The sequence below is a fragment of the Paecilomyces variotii genome, assembly GCF_004022145.1.
Source record: "Paecilomyces variotii strain CBS 101075 chromosome Unknown C8Q69scaffold_12, whole genome shotgun sequence".
Taxonomy (NCBI): Eukaryota; Fungi; Ascomycota; class Eurotiomycetes; order Eurotiales; family Thermoascaceae; genus Paecilomyces; species Paecilomyces variotii.
This window is the reverse complement of record NW_021167151.1, coordinates 675,419-693,461: the sequence shown is the minus strand read 5'-3', so window position 1 is coordinate 693,461 and position 18,043 is coordinate 675,419. Positions and strand designations below refer to the sequence as shown.

The 18,043-nt window shown below is 48.5% G+C and overlaps 8 protein-coding genes across 8 annotated transcripts; 2 read left to right on the top strand and 6 right to left on the bottom strand.

The window, feature by feature from the left end:
- Positions 1 to 93: 93 nt before the first annotated feature.
- C8Q69DRAFT_478330 (hypothetical protein) lies at positions 94 to 1,180 on the top strand. Its single transcript, XM_028631378.1, has one exon. The coding sequence runs from the start codon at positions 249 to 251 to the stop codon at positions 1,119 to 1,121; it is 873 nt and encodes a 290-aa protein (XP_028482394.1). The 5' UTR covers positions 94 to 248; the 3' UTR covers positions 1,122 to 1,180.
- Positions 1,181 to 1,842, bottom strand: C8Q69DRAFT_478329 (putative chaperone/heat shock protein Hsp12). Its single transcript, XM_028631377.1, has 3 exons — positions 1,720 to 1,842; positions 1,438 to 1,630; positions 1,181 to 1,379 (listed from the first exon to the last, which is right to left on the bottom strand). Exons 1-3 carry the CDS (start codon positions 1,751 to 1,753, stop codon positions 1,340 to 1,342), a joined length of 267 nt encoding a protein of 88 aa, XP_028482393.1. The 5' UTR covers positions 1,754 to 1,842; the 3' UTR covers positions 1,181 to 1,339.
- A 979-nt stretch (positions 1,843 to 2,821) lies between these two features.
- Positions 2,822 to 4,507, bottom strand: C8Q69DRAFT_89991 (putative Ran-interacting protein Mog1). Its single transcript, XM_028634149.1, has 3 exons — positions 4,432 to 4,507; positions 4,269 to 4,373; positions 2,822 to 3,954 (listed from the first exon to the last, which is right to left on the bottom strand). Exons 2-3 carry the CDS (start codon positions 4,343 to 4,345, stop codon positions 3,321 to 3,323), a joined length of 711 nt encoding a protein of 236 aa, XP_028482392.1. The 5' UTR covers positions 4,346 to 4,373; positions 4,432 to 4,507; the 3' UTR covers positions 2,822 to 3,320.
- A 303-nt stretch (positions 4,508 to 4,810) lies between these two features.
- On the bottom strand, positions 4,811 to 7,619 carry C8Q69DRAFT_478325 (SprT-like family-domain-containing protein). The gene is made up of 2 exons (XM_028631376.1): positions 6,175 to 7,619; positions 4,811 to 6,116 (listed from the first exon to the last, which is right to left on the bottom strand). The coding sequence occupies exons 1-2, from the start codon at positions 7,194 to 7,196 to the stop codon at positions 5,066 to 5,068; spliced, it is 2,073 nt and encodes a 690-aa protein (XP_028482391.1). The 5' UTR covers positions 7,197 to 7,619; the 3' UTR covers positions 4,811 to 5,065.
- Positions 7,620 to 8,099: 480 nt separating this feature from the next.
- Positions 8,100 to 9,458, bottom strand: C8Q69DRAFT_89824 (hypothetical protein). Its single transcript, XM_028634147.1, has 2 exons — positions 9,096 to 9,458; positions 8,100 to 9,020 (listed from the first exon to the last, which is right to left on the bottom strand). The coding sequence occupies exons 1-2, from the start codon at positions 9,334 to 9,336 to the stop codon at positions 8,182 to 8,184; spliced, it is 1,080 nt and encodes a 359-aa protein (XP_028482390.1). The 5' UTR covers positions 9,337 to 9,458; the 3' UTR covers positions 8,100 to 8,181.
- A 530-nt stretch (positions 9,459 to 9,988) lies between these two features.
- C8Q69DRAFT_89865 (myosin-crossreactive antigen) lies at positions 9,989 to 12,004 on the bottom strand. Its single transcript, XM_028634148.1, has 2 exons — positions 11,348 to 12,004; positions 9,989 to 11,292 (listed from the first exon to the last, which is right to left on the bottom strand). The coding sequence occupies exons 1-2, from the start codon at positions 11,896 to 11,898 to the stop codon at positions 10,236 to 10,238; spliced, it is 1,608 nt and encodes a 535-aa protein (XP_028482389.1). The 5' UTR covers positions 11,899 to 12,004; the 3' UTR covers positions 9,989 to 10,235.
- Positions 12,005 to 13,468: 1,464 nt separating this feature from the next.
- On the top strand, positions 13,469 to 15,667 carry C8Q69DRAFT_89799 (hypothetical protein). The gene is made up of 5 exons (XM_028634146.1): positions 13,469 to 13,947; positions 14,019 to 14,372; positions 14,442 to 14,802; positions 14,888 to 15,207; positions 15,293 to 15,667. The coding sequence occupies exons 1-5, from the start codon at positions 13,761 to 13,763 to the stop codon at positions 15,340 to 15,342; spliced, it is 1,272 nt and encodes a 423-aa protein (XP_028482388.1). The 5' UTR covers positions 13,469 to 13,760; the 3' UTR covers positions 15,343 to 15,667.
- Positions 15,668 to 16,130: 463 nt separating this feature from the next.
- Positions 16,131 to 16,938, bottom strand: C8Q69DRAFT_478311 (hypothetical protein). The gene is made up of 2 exons (XM_028631375.1): positions 16,429 to 16,938; positions 16,131 to 16,378 (listed from the first exon to the last, which is right to left on the bottom strand). Exon 1 carries the CDS (start codon positions 16,703 to 16,705, stop codon positions 16,496 to 16,498), a length of 210 nt encoding a protein of 69 aa, XP_028482387.1. The 5' UTR covers positions 16,706 to 16,938; the 3' UTR covers positions 16,131 to 16,378; positions 16,429 to 16,495.
- Positions 16,939 to 18,043: the final 1,105 nt, after the last annotated feature.

Genomic DNA, 18,043 nt, shown 5'->3' with positions numbered 1-18,043 from the left:
ATGGTCACCTCCGCGGAGGAGTCGACTTGCCCGCTGATATTCCTGGGGGCCGATCCGGTCGGATAAACGTCCTTCCTATGGCCAAAGCAAGTTCGACCATCTGCTACGAGAACTACTTACTTTCTAAAGACCAACAATAATAATAAGAGTAATAATCCACGCCTGTACTATTCACCGTTCATACCTGAGATACCATATCCATCGGATATACTGAGAATTCATGGAAGAATAACGCACTCACTCACACAATGGATCCCCCATCACCTCTCGACTCCCCGCTTATCTCGCCCTCCAAAGCCAGACAGGCCGCTATCCAGGCCAAAGACTGGGCATATATCAATTCATGGCTAGCCCGACAATACGCACCGAACCCCGTACCGCCCTTTGAACGAAATGAAGACACACTCAAGACCCTGCTCGCACTCGCAGCCGCCAACGACACAGCAGACGAAGAAGCAGCACTGTTCCATCGCGCGCGCGAAGAAGCTCTACAAGGATTGAAGGCTCGTGAGAAGGCAGAGCCGCCACAGAAAAAGGAAATCCTGGATGAAATAGAGGACTATTTGGATGAGAAGGGTGCAAAGAGTCTAGACGATCTGGCAGAAACGACCGTCGCGCTGGGAACACTGGGCGCGGAAGACGTGCCACATGCGATCATCGAGTTGACAACGGAGGAATTCGATGCTGCGGAGCAGGTCCGTAGAGTTGAGGATCTTCAGAATTACTTGGAGAAGGAGTTGGATTCTTTAAGAAGACAGCTCGAAGAGCTCAAGACGAATGAAGCATACGAGACGCCGCCAGATATTCTTGCCCAAACTGCAGAATGGAATAGGGGCACGAAGATATTGGGCACCAAGGCAGGAGAATATCAGAGCAGGATTGCCAGTCTCGAACGAACTGTGAATGCAAGAGGTCCCACTATCCAGCAGTTGATGGAAGAAGAACAGTGCGTTCTCCGACTTAAAGAGACTGTCAGTACGCTCGAGGGGAGACTTAAGGCATTCCACTATCTTCCGCCCGACGTCGATGGGGCTAAATTGGAATACAAACGGCTGGAACGCGAACTCAACCAACTCATCCGGCGGCGAGATCGGATGTTTGAGGGATTGGTCGAGGGATAGACAGTTACTACAAACACAGCTACAGCTGTGGCATTCCTGTTACGAAGAAAAGAAACGAGATGTTTCGAGGAGATTTCGAGTTATTATTAAACTATGGTTTGTGATAGTTACATAGCAATAACTGAGTTCTCAGATGTGGTATCATGACTCATGAAAAAGGAGGACTGACAACCAGGCAATTGTTGCCTTCCATCTAGACGGGAACTGAGCGCATAGGCTTAGTTGCCAACACCGAGGGCGTTCTTGACCTTGTCACCACTGCAGTCGGCCGTTAGCATCTTTTTGAGATGTGAATTGCTGATATGGTAGCACTTACATGGAAGAGGCCGCACCGCCGTGCTGCTCGTTGTCGTGGGTGCGCTGGGTCTTGTCAAAGGCCGACTGGGTGGTGGACTTGCTGTCATCGGACTGGAAGCCACGGGCGACGCGGTCAGTGGTGTCGGTGATGGTCTCCTTGACCTTGTCCTGGGTGGACTTGGAAGAGTCAGGAGTGATCTCCTCCTTAGCCTCTGCAAAAAGTCGTTAGCAAAAGACTCAATCAATTATCTCAAGGAGTGGTCTTATTGTTGTTGAAGACTTGGGGCAAAAGGCCACATACTCTGGGTGAAGTCCTTGCGGCCGGTGTCAGACATGTTTGCGGTGGTTGTTTTTTGAAAAAAAGAGGAAGTAGTCTTGGATATTCTTTGTGTGGAAGTCTTGTGGTTGTTGCTTTTCTGGAGAATGGAAATTTCACGGAGGTCTGAGGAGGTTTATATAACCCAAGAAATCAACACACTCCACCAGGGGAACTCCCTCGATTCAATCGATTCACTCGATCCATGACGTCGACTCGCCAGGAGATGATGATATTACACGAATCCTGGTCTGCATCTGGAGTAGTCAACTTTTCGCCCACTCCTACGTCGACGGGGACAATCATTCACGAGGCCTAGGCAGACCAGTTCGTACAGTCAATGACATGCAGCAGCACCGCTGATCCTGACCCCATCCATCGGTTCCAGATAGACATACATCCCATCTGTTCCCAGGCACATGAATTCCTCTCCTCGTTACTCGTTCCTCCAAGCCGCCGGCCGTGCATCCATACCCCACATACTCAAACGACAGGCCATCAAACATGGAAACAGCTTCCACTGAATGAGAGTGTGGGGTTGTATGAGAGCATCCAGATTCAGCCACAGAAATCACATCACTCAAGGTAGAACAATAATCCTTGGCTGACGTTCGAGACCGCCAGAGCCATCACGCCCAGCCAAGGTTTTTTCTCTCCTAGCAACTTCACTACAGAGTAAACTAGAAAAGGCTGACACTCGAAAACCGGAACTAAACGGTCATGTTTTCGCTGTTTTGGGTTCATTTCGATCCATGACGTCGTCATGATATCCAAGATATGTGGCGTCGTTTCCTTGTTGATGACCGCGTAATGCGGTTCTGATTGGTTGTGTCCGGTATCAGCCACACTTGCTCCGGGTTCGTATCACATGACATGAGGCGCACGGAGGATGAGTGATTGGTTCCCCGGCATCTTGGGCCGGAAACAGTGAGCTGGCCGGATCGAGAGATCAAGGATTGAGAATGCGTGATTGCGGATGATGATTGATTGCTCGTTATGTTCCTGGATAACTATGGTCTGGTCTGGTCATAGTTTGACATTGCGAGATCGAAGACGGTAATACGTAGTAGTAACAAGTACCTAGGTACCTAGTTAACTACCTGCTTCTGGGCCGGTCTCGCATCACGGAATAATGGGAGAAGATGACAACAGACTTATGACAAGTGTGGTGCTGTTCTGGTATGAAATCTAGCTTCAGACTTGAGGCTGATTGTTCACCAGGGAAAAGAACAGGAGAAAGGCTTTTTAACTACTTAGATTTCCTCGAGCTCGTCGTTGCAAGGAGAGAGTGAGTACGATCACATACTTAGATGATAGTTATTGATGCTATCTAGACTATAGGGAATATGGAGATTCCATCCGCCTCTCCTATTTCTGACCTTGCACAGATCATTTGGATACTTCTGCCACATAATAATTCCTTCTATCCATAGCCACAATTTTTGCGGATATATTTTCCGCCGTGGAGATCTCCCGTCCTGTCACTTCAATGAGTTTCCGACAGATCCAAAAATGAAATCCCTAGAATAGAAACGCGGATGGATCCATATCATGCTATCTTTCTTCCGCATCCGGTAGATCACTTCTCACGCGGAACCAAAGAGACTCCAGTCCTTGACTTCCAACGTCTCAATCATCTTATTCACCAATCCACTAGCCAGGTCCTCCTCTCGCGAGAGCCCTCTGGGATCACCCGTCTTATCGAATTCCTCATGCGGCACGTTCACAAATACTAGCACATCCGTCGCTTTCTCTTTCAATCGCGCCAGCAGAAAATGGCACGTGAATTTGCTCGTCAACGGTCCCATCGCGCTAGATCCGGCAGCGGCGCCTTCTCCGTGGACGGGAATGCGGCCAGCGCCGCTCTGGCGTCTGGGGCTGGTGTAGGAGACGACCCCGGCATAGGCGGGTACTGCTGAGGAGCCATTGGAAGGGAACCGGCCAAGGGTGACTGGACGTGGTGCGTTGATGATCTGCATGGCATCGCCGTCGTCGCAGAGGTCGCGAAGATGATACAGAGCAGCGGCCTTGTCTACCGTTTCCGTTGTTGCAGGAACACCGCTACGGGGATCGGTGGCGGGGGTGTCGAGGGTAGCTGTGCTACCCAGCGCTGAAAGGGCATCTTCGGTCGTGACCTGCTCGTTGAGTTCGATAATCATATTCGAAAGCGTAGTGGGAGAGAGGAAGATCTCCTGGTGGTCGGGGACCTCGCGGAGGGTGCTGTCATTATTTTTGTCAGTTCCGATCAGGTTGACAGATTTAGTAGAATTATAATAAATCAAGGTGTCTCTATTGTAATTCAAAGCAAAAGAATAATATTGCTCTGCAGGCTGTGATAGGACTAAGAAATATGCAATGCATGCATGTCCCGCAGGATCTTCATGCGGGGGACCATAACAGCAACTACAATCAGGATAAGACATCGAGGTCTGCAAAAACAGCGGTGCATGGCATATCTTCTCATACATGACAAGCACCAGTAATACCAAAAGAAAAAGAAAGAAGAAGACAGTGCTGCCAAAACATATACATACCTCGCATCAATCCATCCGCGGGGCACAGTCCCGCCGATGGCGGAGCCGAAAAAGTCCTTCTGATCAAAAGCGTTCATGTTGACTGAGTGTTGACGCACGACTAATCTTCAGATCAGGCCTGTCAACAACAGATGAAATATCCCGACTGATCGATTCAACGTGCATGGGTATTCCGTAGCACCTCCAGGGAATAATATCTATCGAGCCACGCGATCACGCGATGATCCCGACTTCATCCAAGATCGGGCGGACTTGCAAGCGGGATGTCTGCCCCGCTAGTTGTATTCTCTTCCCCTTGAAATCGCAGCAGTAACCCTGACTGCAGCAGGATGATTCAAATGAAATCAAGGCTGTGAGAGGGATGATAGAGACAATATTAAATCATAGTATTGTTGAACTGCTGTCGGCATGGAGTGTTCCGCCGCCCAATGACGTCCCCAGGCCGTCGATGTTGACGGGCAGCGGAGATGCGTCTGATTGGTGGGGAGACGCGGAGGCAGCAGCTGCTCGAAGTTTTAATAATAATAATATAATAATAGTTAATACAGAACAAGATGCTTAGTTAACCAATCTTCAACGCCAAGGGGAAGAGTATGATCAGAGGACAATTCAACATTGATGAATAGCTCACAATATCTACCATGCAATGCTTGTATGCTACAAAAATCAAAAACGCCCCCAAGTAACTCCAATAGTAGAATCCCAAACACCTTCAGTGCAAAAGTTCTATCTGCAGGTCAACACATCTCCACACGCCTCTCCCTAGATACGGCAAGATGCTCAGACAGGTCAAAATTCTACAGGCTGACCTGTTCCACCCCCTTCACTACTTCATCAACGGACTCGCTGGACTCGGTAGTCTTCTTCTTCGTGACGTTTCTCGGCTTCGGCTTGATTTGCTGAAGGACACCTTTGCAGTGTCCGCATCTCGACTTCGACGGATCAATGCTCTTGGAGTGACGTCCGTAGTCCTGGCCGCAGTCGACACACATCCAGACGTACTTGTAGTTGATCTTGTAGCTGTGTTTCGTAGTGACCTCGACTTTTCCACCATAGACCGGGTGATCTTTGAGCAGGGTGGTGCACTTGTGGCCCCATTCCTTGAAGCTGGCACCGTGGGGGTTGTTGCGAACGTTGGAGATCATGAAGTTGGCGAGATGACAGTATTCATGTGCCAGCGTGTTGAGGAGGCGGTCTTCGGAGTCGATGACCCTTTCCGCCAGCTCGATGGATGCATGATGCTTGGTCGTCGGTTGCTCTTCAGACGCAGCTCCGCTGAGCTTTTCTCTCTTCCAGTTGGCTCTTCCAGCAGTGGTCTGCAAAGTCTTGCTCCAAATGATCTTGACTCCACCGGTTTCCTCTGCAAGTTTCTGGATTTGACCGTCGGACACGGTGTCATCCAAGACCTTGAAGAAGTCTTCGGCAAGGGAAGCCTTCTTATTGTCAAAGTCCTTTTTCCTCTGCAGAACGGCTCTCCTCTGCTCTGCTTCCGCCTTCTTGAGAGCCGTCTTACTTGGGCTCTTTGGGCCGTTCTTCCCGGGAGAAGATGTCAAGGGGCTGCCTTCTTCGACAACTGGTTCTCCGAGAGCACGGAGGAGACGCTGCATGGCGCGACCAGGTGTCTCCTCCTTTTTGGGGGAATTCTGGTCGTTCCATTCGGCGATCACTTCCTGGCTCCAGAACGCATCGCTGCTCTCTCGATGCGGGGACTCTGGAATTCTCCCTCTAGGCTTGGACGGTGATAAGAGGCGCACCTTCGCGGGAGTCTTTGGCGGTGTTGCTGGTGTCGCTGGTTCTTCAGGTTCTTCGGACTGGGCTTTGCTCGTCGATTCAGAATCCAACAATGATCTGGTGTTGTTAGCATCAAGATCAGGGCTGGATGATTATTAGGTATTAGGGTCCTTACCCCATGTCACTAGAGTCTTGCTGGAAAGACTCCTCTTTGATGAAGTCCTTCATTTTGCTAGGGCTCCTGAGATCTTGCTGAGGCAAACATGAAGGCTTCAGCTGGGGCTTAGAAGGAGAACCCAGATCGATTTGTGTTGGCAGTGAAGGCTCCAGGCGAAGGGTGTCAAAGGTTTCACCGCCAGCCAGATACTGCTTCATTTGAGCTTCTGTGTTGGGTCTCCTTCCTCTAATTAGTCTTTTCCGCGTCTTCTGGGTCCCAGCCTCTATATCTCTGCTGATGCTTTCATCAACACTTTCATGAACACTGGGCTCCTCATCAGTGCCAACAATGAAATCTGCCAGGGAGTCAAATGTATCCTCCCCCAACTTGCTCGCAGTCTCTGCTTCGCTGTCGTCGGTTTCATTCGAGGGCTCTCTGTAGCTTGTGAATTGCTTGCCCTTTCCATTGCCTTTTCCAGGCCGTTGCGAGAGTGGTCTGGAGTGCGCCCGTCGGATTGGAGAAGCCCGACCCCTCACCTCCAGCTCAAAGCTTTCGCCTTCGAAGACATCATTCTCCTTATCGTAGTCATCACTATCTCCCTTTCGTGCTCGTGGCTGTCTTCTCTGCACTGTTTTCGGGGGAGGGAGGAGGAATGAGTTGACTGGAGCAAGACTCAGTGGCAGTCTTGTCGTCACGCCATTGGAGATGGTCGTAATCGAGGACAATTCCGCATCACCGTCCTCGCTTCCCGAATCGCCATCGTCGAAAATCTCAAAGTCAGAACCAGCGACAGGCTTCGGAGGTCGTGGAGTCTTAGTAGGAGAGCGGATCTTCAGATTATTGGTGCTGGTCTTCGTCCACAGCTTTCGCGCCGTCCTGGTTCCTTCGTCGTCGCTGTTCTCGGAATCTTCGAATAGATGCTTTGGTTCTTTCTTGGAACGGGCGGTTCGCTGAACGGTCTTTGGTTCGACATCACGCTGCTTGTTTCCAATGCGTGGAGTATCATGAATACTCAGGTTGGAGAAGGCAAGCCTGACCATCTTTTCCTGATCACTGTCGTAAATCGGCCAGCCGGGTCGAAAGCAATCTTCTCTTTCTCTTTCTCTTACGCGGTGGGATTGCTTCGCGCAACTATCCCAATGTCCTCCTTGAGTAAATACGAGCGATGAATGTGCTCTGAGAAAATATGAGTGTACGGAATAATAATCACAGTAAAGTCGAGCTGAAGTTGGTTATAAGAACCTGGACATCAGATCTTCGGGCTTGAGGTCACTTGGTAAACGATGGTTGGCAGGGCAACATGTTCTCGGGGATCGCCCAAACAGCCCACTAATTGCCGGGTATGGTAAAGGACGCCAGTTGGCAAAGGTGGGAAACTTATCTCCGATGATCACATGACATCCCCCTTTCCCTTTGAGATTCTGAGAGGGACGCGATGTTGGGATATTCATAATAATTGCCATGTGGTCATTTTAAAGAAGTAAATTATTTATTATGATAGAATAGATATAAGCGATTAAGAGGTGCTCCAGCACCCTGCGAATAAAATGAAACAAATTTGCCATCCATGTCTTGCGTCAAGGAATTATATACATGCAATCCACGCAATTCCAAGTTACGGTACAGAGAATGGAATCCACTCCATTATAGCATCTCTCATACCCATAAACAGCAGGAGGGAAAGAAAGAGAATGGGACTCGTCCAGTGGGAAGGAGGCTATGTGTCATGCTTCAAGCACACCAGGCAGGCCTCACGGTGTCACAAAATAAAAGTGGTATATTTCTGCATATTCGTGTTCAAACGTTGAAAAAACATAATAGTGAGGTCAAGACGATAGCCTCCAGAAGATTATGCGATTGAGATAACAAATTCAGGACTCTTGGCCCTCGAGAGGTGAAATGATACGAATAATCCGCTCTCGCTCACTGACAATCTCCCGTCCTCCAAGTTTATCATATTGGCGACCGTCCGGTTCATCTCTCCATACCATAGGGAAGTCCCGCTGTCCCTAGCATACAGCAGGCCTACATTCGGACCCGCTTTGGTCTATGAGTATAGGGAGGAGGCGGGTCGTCGTGGATATGCTTGCTTGCGATCGTCTGGAGCTTCTCCTTCACCCAGTTCCACGCCTGCCAGATCACATCCCACAGGTTGAAAAGGGTGCGTTTGATCCACGTAAGGAGATCGTCCCACGGGATAAAGTAGACCGCCAGGGCCGTGCCAAAGGCAATGGCAGCGACCGGGGCTGCTGTGGACACGACGCTTGAGGCTCCAAAAGCGCCTGCGAAGACCTTGATTCCTGTAAAATGCGTCACGTAGATGCCTGCTGCGCCCACCTTCAAGTTTGAAGTGAGCTTTGATATCCCAGCCATGAGGCTGATGATCGTGGTGATGATATTTTTCCACTTATCCCACCATGAAATATCATCCTGCTGAAGAGGGCCCAGAAGCTCCTCCATCTGTCTCAAGATGGACGTTCGGTCTTTGTTCGATAGCGACCATCCTTGGCCGTTCTTCCCACCGTTACTGGTGTCGAGAATATCGAGCCGGAGGTACACTCCACCTCTGAACATGATCTCGTGCCGGTCATATTGTTCGTCGCGGTCTTGCCATCTGTTGAGCATCACACCACAGAATGTAGACGAACGAGAGATGATCAAGTGATCCTCCTTGTCGGCATCACATTGAGCTTTCTTCCCACATCGGGTGATGATGAGTCTCCGGATGGAGGATGGCACGTGGAATGAGATCTCCGGTACATATGGGCTGACTAGGAGGGAGATTCGTTTTCGTTGCTTAATACGACAGACATCACCGATGGTGCTGGCTAGCTTGTCGCTGGTGATGGGAATGATTTTGGCAGCTAGAAATATTTCTACGTCAGTAAAACTGCATCATAGGACTCGTGCTTCTAGTCCCTGGAAACAAACACACTTACAAGATTCCAGCTTCCACCATTTCGGCTGACACTTCTCTTCCATGCGCTCGACACCTGCCTTGTCCCGAAAGACGGCAATTATAGTTGTATTCTTCTTATCATCCTCATCCTTGACTCTCTGATAAACCTGCTTGACCTCCAACGTCGGAATCTGGTAGCGCGACACCGAATGATGAGTAGATTTTGACGATTGACCGGACTTGGACGATCTCGTCGACGTCGACACCGTTGTCGGAGGCATTGAAAAAGCCCGAAATAAATCAAATTGTGTAGATCAATCACTTCGGTACGCAAAGCATATGATGGAAAAAAGAGGTAATTAACAATGATTTTATTTACTGATCACAGCAAATAAACAACTATTCAACCACCAAGAAGCAGCGCAGCGATGATAAAACATTCCTAAATACGAGCAAGCCACCGTACGAGTCACAGCACATGTTGGTCCGGGCGTTTCATCAACCCTTTGCAGTCCAACGGTCCAGATGAACCAGATGGAAAGGCGGTATTGGCGAAAAACGGGGCATTTTCATGCAACGAGTCCCGCGCATCCACGTAGACAGGGATCCATATATCATTTGAAACGACGGCAATCGACTCAGGCCCTAACTAGCCTTGTATTTTTGATTGGGGTACGCCCTGCGTGAAGCTGTCATAAGTATTCAAGTGTCTGGTTTGTTCGTTTCTTTTCGGCGGATAAGCTTGTTATTAGTCGCTTTGTCGGTGAGCGACCAATAAGGGCCATGGCGGCGATCATGAGAATCGAGACGAGGGGTTTATCTATCTTCAATCCATAAACATGACTGATTGGTATTTCGCGCAAAGGGTCCTAAGGAATTCTGGGCTAGAAGCATCATGACTTCAGGGGGCTTCTGGAGACCCTGTGTTCTCTCGTTCTAGTGGTTTCCGGGGAATTTGTTGACCTTGTCCAGGAAGGGCATCATCGGCAAGCAAAACCCATTGTTTTCGATTAGTTACAACATTCATACTTATCATATCATAGCAAACACATTGATAGCTCCGTAGTAGACATTAAGAACAATATGATATCATGGTCCCCTTTCATGTGAGCAGAGTGGGCCTTTCCACCTGGATTGAAGCCAAACTCGCGCAACCCAAGGCAACAACAATATTCAAGGCTCAAGTAAGCAAATCCAACATTTCCACAAAGTGATTACGCCAGGACCTACGAATCTCCTTTTTCACGCCCATGAAATGGTCCACGGCCAACTGCGCGCTCTGGACACTGTATTCCATCGTCAGCGATGGTTCGTCGGGGATTTCCACAAATTGACCCAACAGTGCGAGGTTGGTTGTATCACGAGGAATGATTTCGGGGCGCTCGTTGTGAGAACGGGGCAGCAATGCCGATGTGGCAAGTGGACTGATGCAGGGAATCGTTACTGCATGCGAGAGGATAGTGTCGGGGAAATTGAGGTGTTTGAGTATTTCCTGCAACACTTCGGCACCTGAACACTGCATCATAGGCTTTTTGATATGATTTCCATTCTTTTCCGGGTGTAAAGCCCATCCTGAGAATACCTTGACCGTATCAGGCTGGCTACTGATTACTGGCTGTAGTGGGATATTCAGGCTGATATCCCAGTTGCTTCTAGGCAATGACAAGACCGGTTGAGATCCTGGCGCCAGTCCCGTGGTCTCCGCGATCAGATCAAAGAATTCAGGATCATATAAGGTCACGGTAAATTTTCCCACTGTTGAATAGGCAGGGTTAGTACAGAAATTGGATGGATTGCCGAACTTGATCGATCTTCCAGCAAGCTTATCCCACAGGGACCATTCGTTTGCGGAGGTTTTGACAGATGGTTGTCCAGGAGCAGCGTCGTTATTTCCCATGACAGAGCCAGAGCCAATCGAGCCCAGAGCCACAAAGACCAGGTCGCATGGGTCCAGGGTGACCATCTTTTCGGATCCATCTTCCCCCTGGAACTTGATTTCTGAGACAGTAGTTGGGTCGCTATCCGGGTAGGTCAAGACATCGACCACCTGTTCTCCGAGGCGGAAGTCGACGCCTTCTTCTTGGAGATATTTCGAGACGGGCCGTATGATCGATTCGTATTGTGAGTTGCGGATCTCGTCTGGTCCGCTCAACTTTCCACCATTTCCAAGATCGTGGAGATACTTGCGAAGATAACGTCGGAATTCAACTGCACTATGATGAGGCGTAAAAGTGAATCTGAAGAACCGGGTTAGCGGTGCTCGTCGGACTTGACGTTGTTGGGATGACTCACGTCGTCGACCAGATCATCCAGAACTTGGTGTTAAAGAAGTCTCCATCGAAAAGCTCCCAGATCCGCTTCCCGCTGAGAGCTTGCTCGTTTTCCAGCATGATCCGGATGAGGCCGAGTCTGTCTTGGAGGTTGAGGCCAAGTCTCTGTGAGTCCAATCTCTCAGGACCTGACGGACCTACGGCGATGGCACGAGTCAAACGACGCGCGTGCCGTCTGTCCTCTCCCTTTTGGACCAACTGTTTATCCCATGGCGTCGGTCCTGGATGAGTCGACGGGACCTGCAAGAGGAGCTTCTCAACGCAGCTGTCGTGGTAGGAGATAGTCTGCCCCGGATGGAGCACATACCCCTTCTCGGGGTCACCGTATCTCGTAAGGCCGCCTCCCAGGGCGGGATGGACATCGAAGATGTGTATATGAGTCGGGAGAACATTGGCGTCCTTGATCAGAAAAACCGCAGCAGCTAGGGACGCAACTCCACCGCCGATGATCCAGATGTCAATTGGCTCTCCATCCTGACGTCTAGCCTGTAATCGATTTGGACGGTCGCTCATGCTGGGGTATCCTTGCTTTGATCAAAATTGTTTGTTTATAGAGTATATGAAGTAACAACTCATCTGCTAAATCGGCAGAAGAGACGTTGTTCGACTCTCTCCTCTTATGAGAAATCATTGATGGCATGATCGGGAGGGGTATCTCTTTTGCAGGCTGTATAGCATGATTGTGTTCCAGTAACTCTCCAATTATAGGTTTGCCCAAACGAAATCATGACGCATACGGCGTTCATCAGGAGATCATTGAGGATAAGCAGTGCGGGGAGTGATCTAGAAAGGCAATCAAATCTATCAGGTGATGTTAGAGTTACCAGAACTACCACCCGTCGCGAGACCGATAAGAGTCCAGTCAACGCCAGGACCCTGTGATTCTGGAAAAGCAGCCGTTGTCTGACACCTTGTCAGAAAAGAAGACACATTGTTTTTATCTGGGTCGAAGAATCATGCGGGGTGTCAAGTGAATTGGCAGTTCCAAATGTTCAGGGTCTCGAAATGAGAAGTCACTTCAGTCAGCATATATTGCTATCCCGGATAGTTAGTTAGTTAAGTAGTCAGTCAGTCTATGTGTTACTAATCAATTGTGTAACGGGGAGACTGAAAGAACCATTGCGCGCCTTTCTGCTCCTAGCTGGTTAAGTGATCGTCTTCAGATCAACATTGTATTGATAATTGTAGTAACTGTACAACCTTTTCTCCGCTATAAGCCGGCATTGCAACTTGGGGTGCGGGGCAGGCAGATCCTACGTAGCTTAATTGAATAGGTCCAGAGTATAAGACATCGAGTCATGGTTCACTGATGCTCAAAGAGACAGAATAGCATTGAAATATCTGCTCGGAAAAACGAAAAGGAGCCCAGCTAGATAGAGGTGGTTTCACTCCACACTGTACCATAATACATAATATATCCGACCTTGTCGGCGGCTTCTTCCGCTCGGAACCCGCGGGCTCCTAGAGCGTAGGAAACGGTTGGATAATAATAATTAAACAATAAAACCACTTTCGCGTCTTTTTCTTTTTCTTTTTCTTTTCTTTTCTTTTTTTTTTTTTTAATGTTACACTCCGTAACTCGGATGTGATAGGATTTGTCACTGCCGTTCACACAGGTCCAGCATTCAGCGTGGGATTGTTGTTTGAAAGTCGATTCTGATAAGCTTAGATCTGTCACTACTGCAGTCTGATAGGCGTTGAAGGAGCTAGTCCCTGGATTAGGCTCGGATTGACAGCATAACCGGATTCAAACTTCAGGGTCCTGGATCACGAGGCAAACTTATCAGTCTAACAAAAGCCCTTTAATTTCTTTCTTCTATCCTCCGTATGAAAATCACAGAAAGGCCCGGTATCGGATGGGCTCCCCCACTTGGTTCAAGGCTCTACACCAACGAAAAGTCTGTACACGGTCCAACAAGCGGCCATGGATCTGATAAGATGATCTGATTAGATGGGGCATGAACTGGACGGACTGCCCACCAACTTGCCAAGGTAGACCGAGCCCACACAGCACAGGTTCCGGTGAAAGGTGGACGACCGTCGGATCTTGCGGGCGGTTTAGGACCTACTGTAGTACGTAGTTACCTAGGTAGTTACCAGTATTATATTGAGGGGTGGTGGAGTCGCCCAGCTCTTACAAAAATCCCACCATGGCGTTCTCGTGCCGGAATAATATAAGGGCTTTCACCCAGCAGTCTTTTTTGCAGATCTTGAGCGGGCTGGTTCAGTGACGACTTCTGGAAGACTGGACGTGAAAATAATTTCAGATCTCATCTTTGCACCAACAACTACTGTGCTTGCTTGCTTGCTTGCTTTCCTCGGTCTTGATATCGTCCTCCCGTTCTCGCGACTTACCCCTCGCCCTCCTGATCGACATGTCTCAGTCCTCTCCGCCACGGATCCTTATTGTCGGTGCCGCCTACAGCGGGCTGTACGCGGCTCTCAATCTGCTGAATGTCTGCGATGGAAAGCCCCATTTTCCTTCTGTCCTAAAGCTTGCAGAGGCGCGCGTGCCTGATGTTATACCACACATTACCATCCTCGACGAAAGAGATGGAGTCTGTAAGGATCACGATCATAAGCATGCATAAATCACAGGTGCTGCAGCGGCTAATCAATTCGATGATACGCAGTCCACACAATGGGTACACCGTTGGTGCATGTGTATGACAGCGTGACCGACCATGCCTGGATCAGCTACCGCGACATCCCCGCCTTGAAGAGACCGAATGTGGATATTCTGCAAGGAAGAATAGTCGAGATCGACCCTCTGAAGAAGACGGCATGGTGGCGGAGTACCAAGACACCGGAAGACGAAACCGATCGCGTGATTCAGTATGACTATCTCATCGCAGCCACCGGGCTTCATCGCGACTGGCCCGTCCTGCCTAAATCCCAGAACAGACAGGAATACCTGGATGATGCGATGAAGCATATCAACGCGCTGAAGGGCTCCCTGGACAAGCCAATTGTCGTTGTTGGAGGCGGTATGTCGCATGCACATCTCTAAATATCATGGGGACTGCAGGGCTAATTATTCTTTGTTCGATGAATAGGAGCCGTGGGAACGGAGTTTGCAGCGGAGATCAAGCATCACCACCCAGAGCAGCGCGTAGTACTCATCCACTCTCGAGGAACTCTTCTTTCTAACGAGCCTCTCCCGGAAGAATTCAAGGAGAACACCCTGAAGACTCTGCGCCAAGATGGCGTAGAGGTGCTTCTCGAAACTAGAGTGACCGGCGAGACATCTGAGCCTGCGAGTGAAGGTAACCCTCAAAGGACAACCCTTAAGCTATCGAACGGAGAGGATCTAGTGGCTGGACACACAGTCTGGGCAACAAGCCGTCATCTCCCGAGAACAGAATTCCTTCCTCGAGAAGCAGTGACAGAGGATGGATATGTCAACGTATTGCCCACGTAAGTTTCCGCAAGACATATCGAACATATCCCTATTTCATCACGCAGACGCAGACATTGACTGACATTGTTGGTTTCTATCTAGTCTGCAATTTTCTCCGACTATCCCTAATAACACCGACCACTTCGCCGTCGGTGATATCACTGCTTGGTCCGGGATCAAGCGAGTCGGACGCGCCCTCTCGATGGGCCAGTGCGCCGCTGTAAACATTCTGCAGCTCATGGCAGCCGCCTCGAAGCAGCGAAAGGAGGGAGAAAAGTTCGATCTCTACGATTATCCGGAAGTGCCGCCTATGATGGCGCTCGCTCTGGGCAGCACTGCTGTGACATACCACCCTGACATGGGTGTGTCGGGTGGAGCAGAGGCATATAAGACCTCGTTTGGAACAGACCTGGGCCTATCAAGTAAGTTCCAGCCATCCATGCTAGTTATCTCATATGGCACATATCTCTTGTCTCCCGCATTGTACAGTACTAACAGACGTTTCAGTCTGCTGGAACATCCTAGGCCTTCCACTGCCCGTTTCAGCCACGGCATAGGCTCCAGTGTGGTTCTTTTTTTTCTTTTCGGTTTCCGCCGGAGAATCAACGGTTCATAGGGATACATGGGTTTTGCGGCGCAATTATTAGCTAGGTGTTTTTTCGTGGGTCCATAGAGAGCACGAATCAGTGATTCAATTCAATCGCTTCCAGATTCAACATAACCACTCGCTGCATGTTATGAGACTATCTGGCGCATAGAATGAACAAACGAATACATGGCATCGCCGTGATAGGAGCTTAATTTGTCAACCGTAGCGAAGGGGTCCAATGCTGAGTAGTCACAGTCGGTTTTCCAGGGCCGTAAAGCCCAATTTAGTACGCCTAGTTTAGTTAGTGGAGAGGATCCCAACCTCTACTGTAGTTCTACTACTCTAGCTTGCCTATCGCTGATTTTATAGTGATTTATCATGATCTAGATTTAAATACATCGAATAGCAGGTGTATCTCCCTTCCGCCTCAATAACTGCCCAGCAGCGATCATGCATCTCCGCTAAAAAGAATCTATGAAGCCGTTCGAATCCTATGCTATCTCATGTCTGCTGAACTGCCTGTTGGAGCCTAGCATAGGACAGTAGTGTTCATCTAGCCAATCCTTCATCTCATCTCGTACTGTTTCGATAGGACTCAGATCTGGCGAATAAGGTGGCTAGCAAATAGGTTGAATCCCACAGCGTGCTAGCTCCTTCCCAGTCATACCTGGAGCACTGTTCTGGATTACAATCAGATGGGGATTTGATTTTGAATAGTCCTTAATTAGAGGTACTAACTATTCTTTGGCAATAGGACTCCCTCTTACGCCGGTCCAGTCCTTCTCCCCAAGAGGCAAGGTATTTCCATGAAAGGAACTAAGAACATCCAATTCTTGTACGTTGGATAATACTCCACGATACAAGTAATCTAGAACCTCACGAAGACATCTAGTCACCAAGATTCTATTACCCTCCAGAAGCAACCTATATCTCACCAGTCCACAAGATATTATACCACTGCTCAAGAGACCAGTTCAGATATTCGCTAAGCAAAACTGACGATTCTTCTCAAAAATGAGTAATTTGCAACATGCGAAGTAACGGGGATATTCACTCTGTTTTAATGCTCGAGCGAGGACATCTTCTTGGCTATCTAAATGGAAACTATTCTAATTAGCTGTTTATACTGTCATGCGACGCCCCTTTCTAGAGCTAGTGGTAAAAACTTCATTCTTATCTGTACAGATATTTGATAATGTAAGAGAACGTCCAGGAGCTTTCTGCGGAGTAGGATGTTCTAGCTGGTATGTATGTATATTGTACTGGACTTGACGCATAGTGACACCCAGCTCACGGGAGATGTGCTCATAAGTATAGCCTGGTCTTCGCATAAATTGAATATCGCGGCGTTGATCGCGGGTCAGATGAGGGGCGTGTTCATTCGAGTTTGAATCCTGGCGGGATATTCAAGAGGGATCTAAAATCGATTAGGAACAGCAGCAGCAGTAGTAGTAGCAGGATCCATATTGAATCACGAATAGTAGGATAGTGAAGTATGCTGTTCAGCTTGGTGTTTACAGTCTCGTCCCAAAGTTCGGAATTCACAGAGGATCTAGTAGATTCGATTGTACTCGTAGGGGAAGAGTAACCTTACCAACCACCACAATCCACGACCGTAACGGCCTACCCAACTTGTTCATTTCCGACCGCGCGTCCCGTCCAACCAATAAACTCCTGCCGTCAGTCTCGGCACAGTTAATTAATATTCAGTATTATTATTATTACCTAGTCTATTACATGTACCATACTTTCCTCGCCTGGAAATAATACGCAGACAACCCAATCTTTTGGAATTATTAATATAGCCAACGCGGGAAATATTACGTGTAGTAATGTGTATCATACCTATCATATATGAATATAATACAGTCATGTACCATATGCACGTTAGATGAATTGGGCGGGGGAGAGGAAGTGTATTTTACCTGTACCTGCATTAAAGGAGTGAGACTTGGGAGTGCAAAATGAAAAGCAGAAAAGAGAAACCCTTGCCCTGTACTATAAAGCTGGTCAGAAAAGCCATAGATACACGGAAAAGGGTTGGAGTGCAACGCTTTTTGACCTCACTAGCCCGTCGGAGAATTACTGTTCGAACTTCTCAGAGTATTATTAACTCACTGACACTGACGATCTTAGGCCCTGCAGTTAACTTAGAATGGACCTACGACTTCGAATATTCGATATATTACTCGACGGAATTTTCTACAGAGTACTCGTAGTCTCGTACACTACTAGAGATTCGGTGTTATTTATAAATCCGCACATATTATTTGTCCTCGGCTGTCAGTTCCCTACTCCAATCCCTCCACTTTCTCCTCTTCCCTGCAGGAGTGAGATTCAGGTTTTTCGTAACTACTCCGTAGAGTATAGTAATTAATTAAGCGGAAAAGGAAAGACTGTTGGAGTTTTCTGATTAATCACGTTAGGAAGAAACTAATGGATAAATACGCAGATAGTTACACTGCTGTATAATCTTCCCCAGCGGTTTAGACCAGCCTAATTGCAACTATCTGACTTTCTGTCTATCTAATAGATAAACTGCTAACCCCCGTCGATATTCACAATGATAACTATATCTAGAACCAATTTAACCGAGTCTATAGTAATAGTACCTAACTACAAAGGCAAATCAGCTCGAACCGCAATCCCACTACGTAGATACATATTAC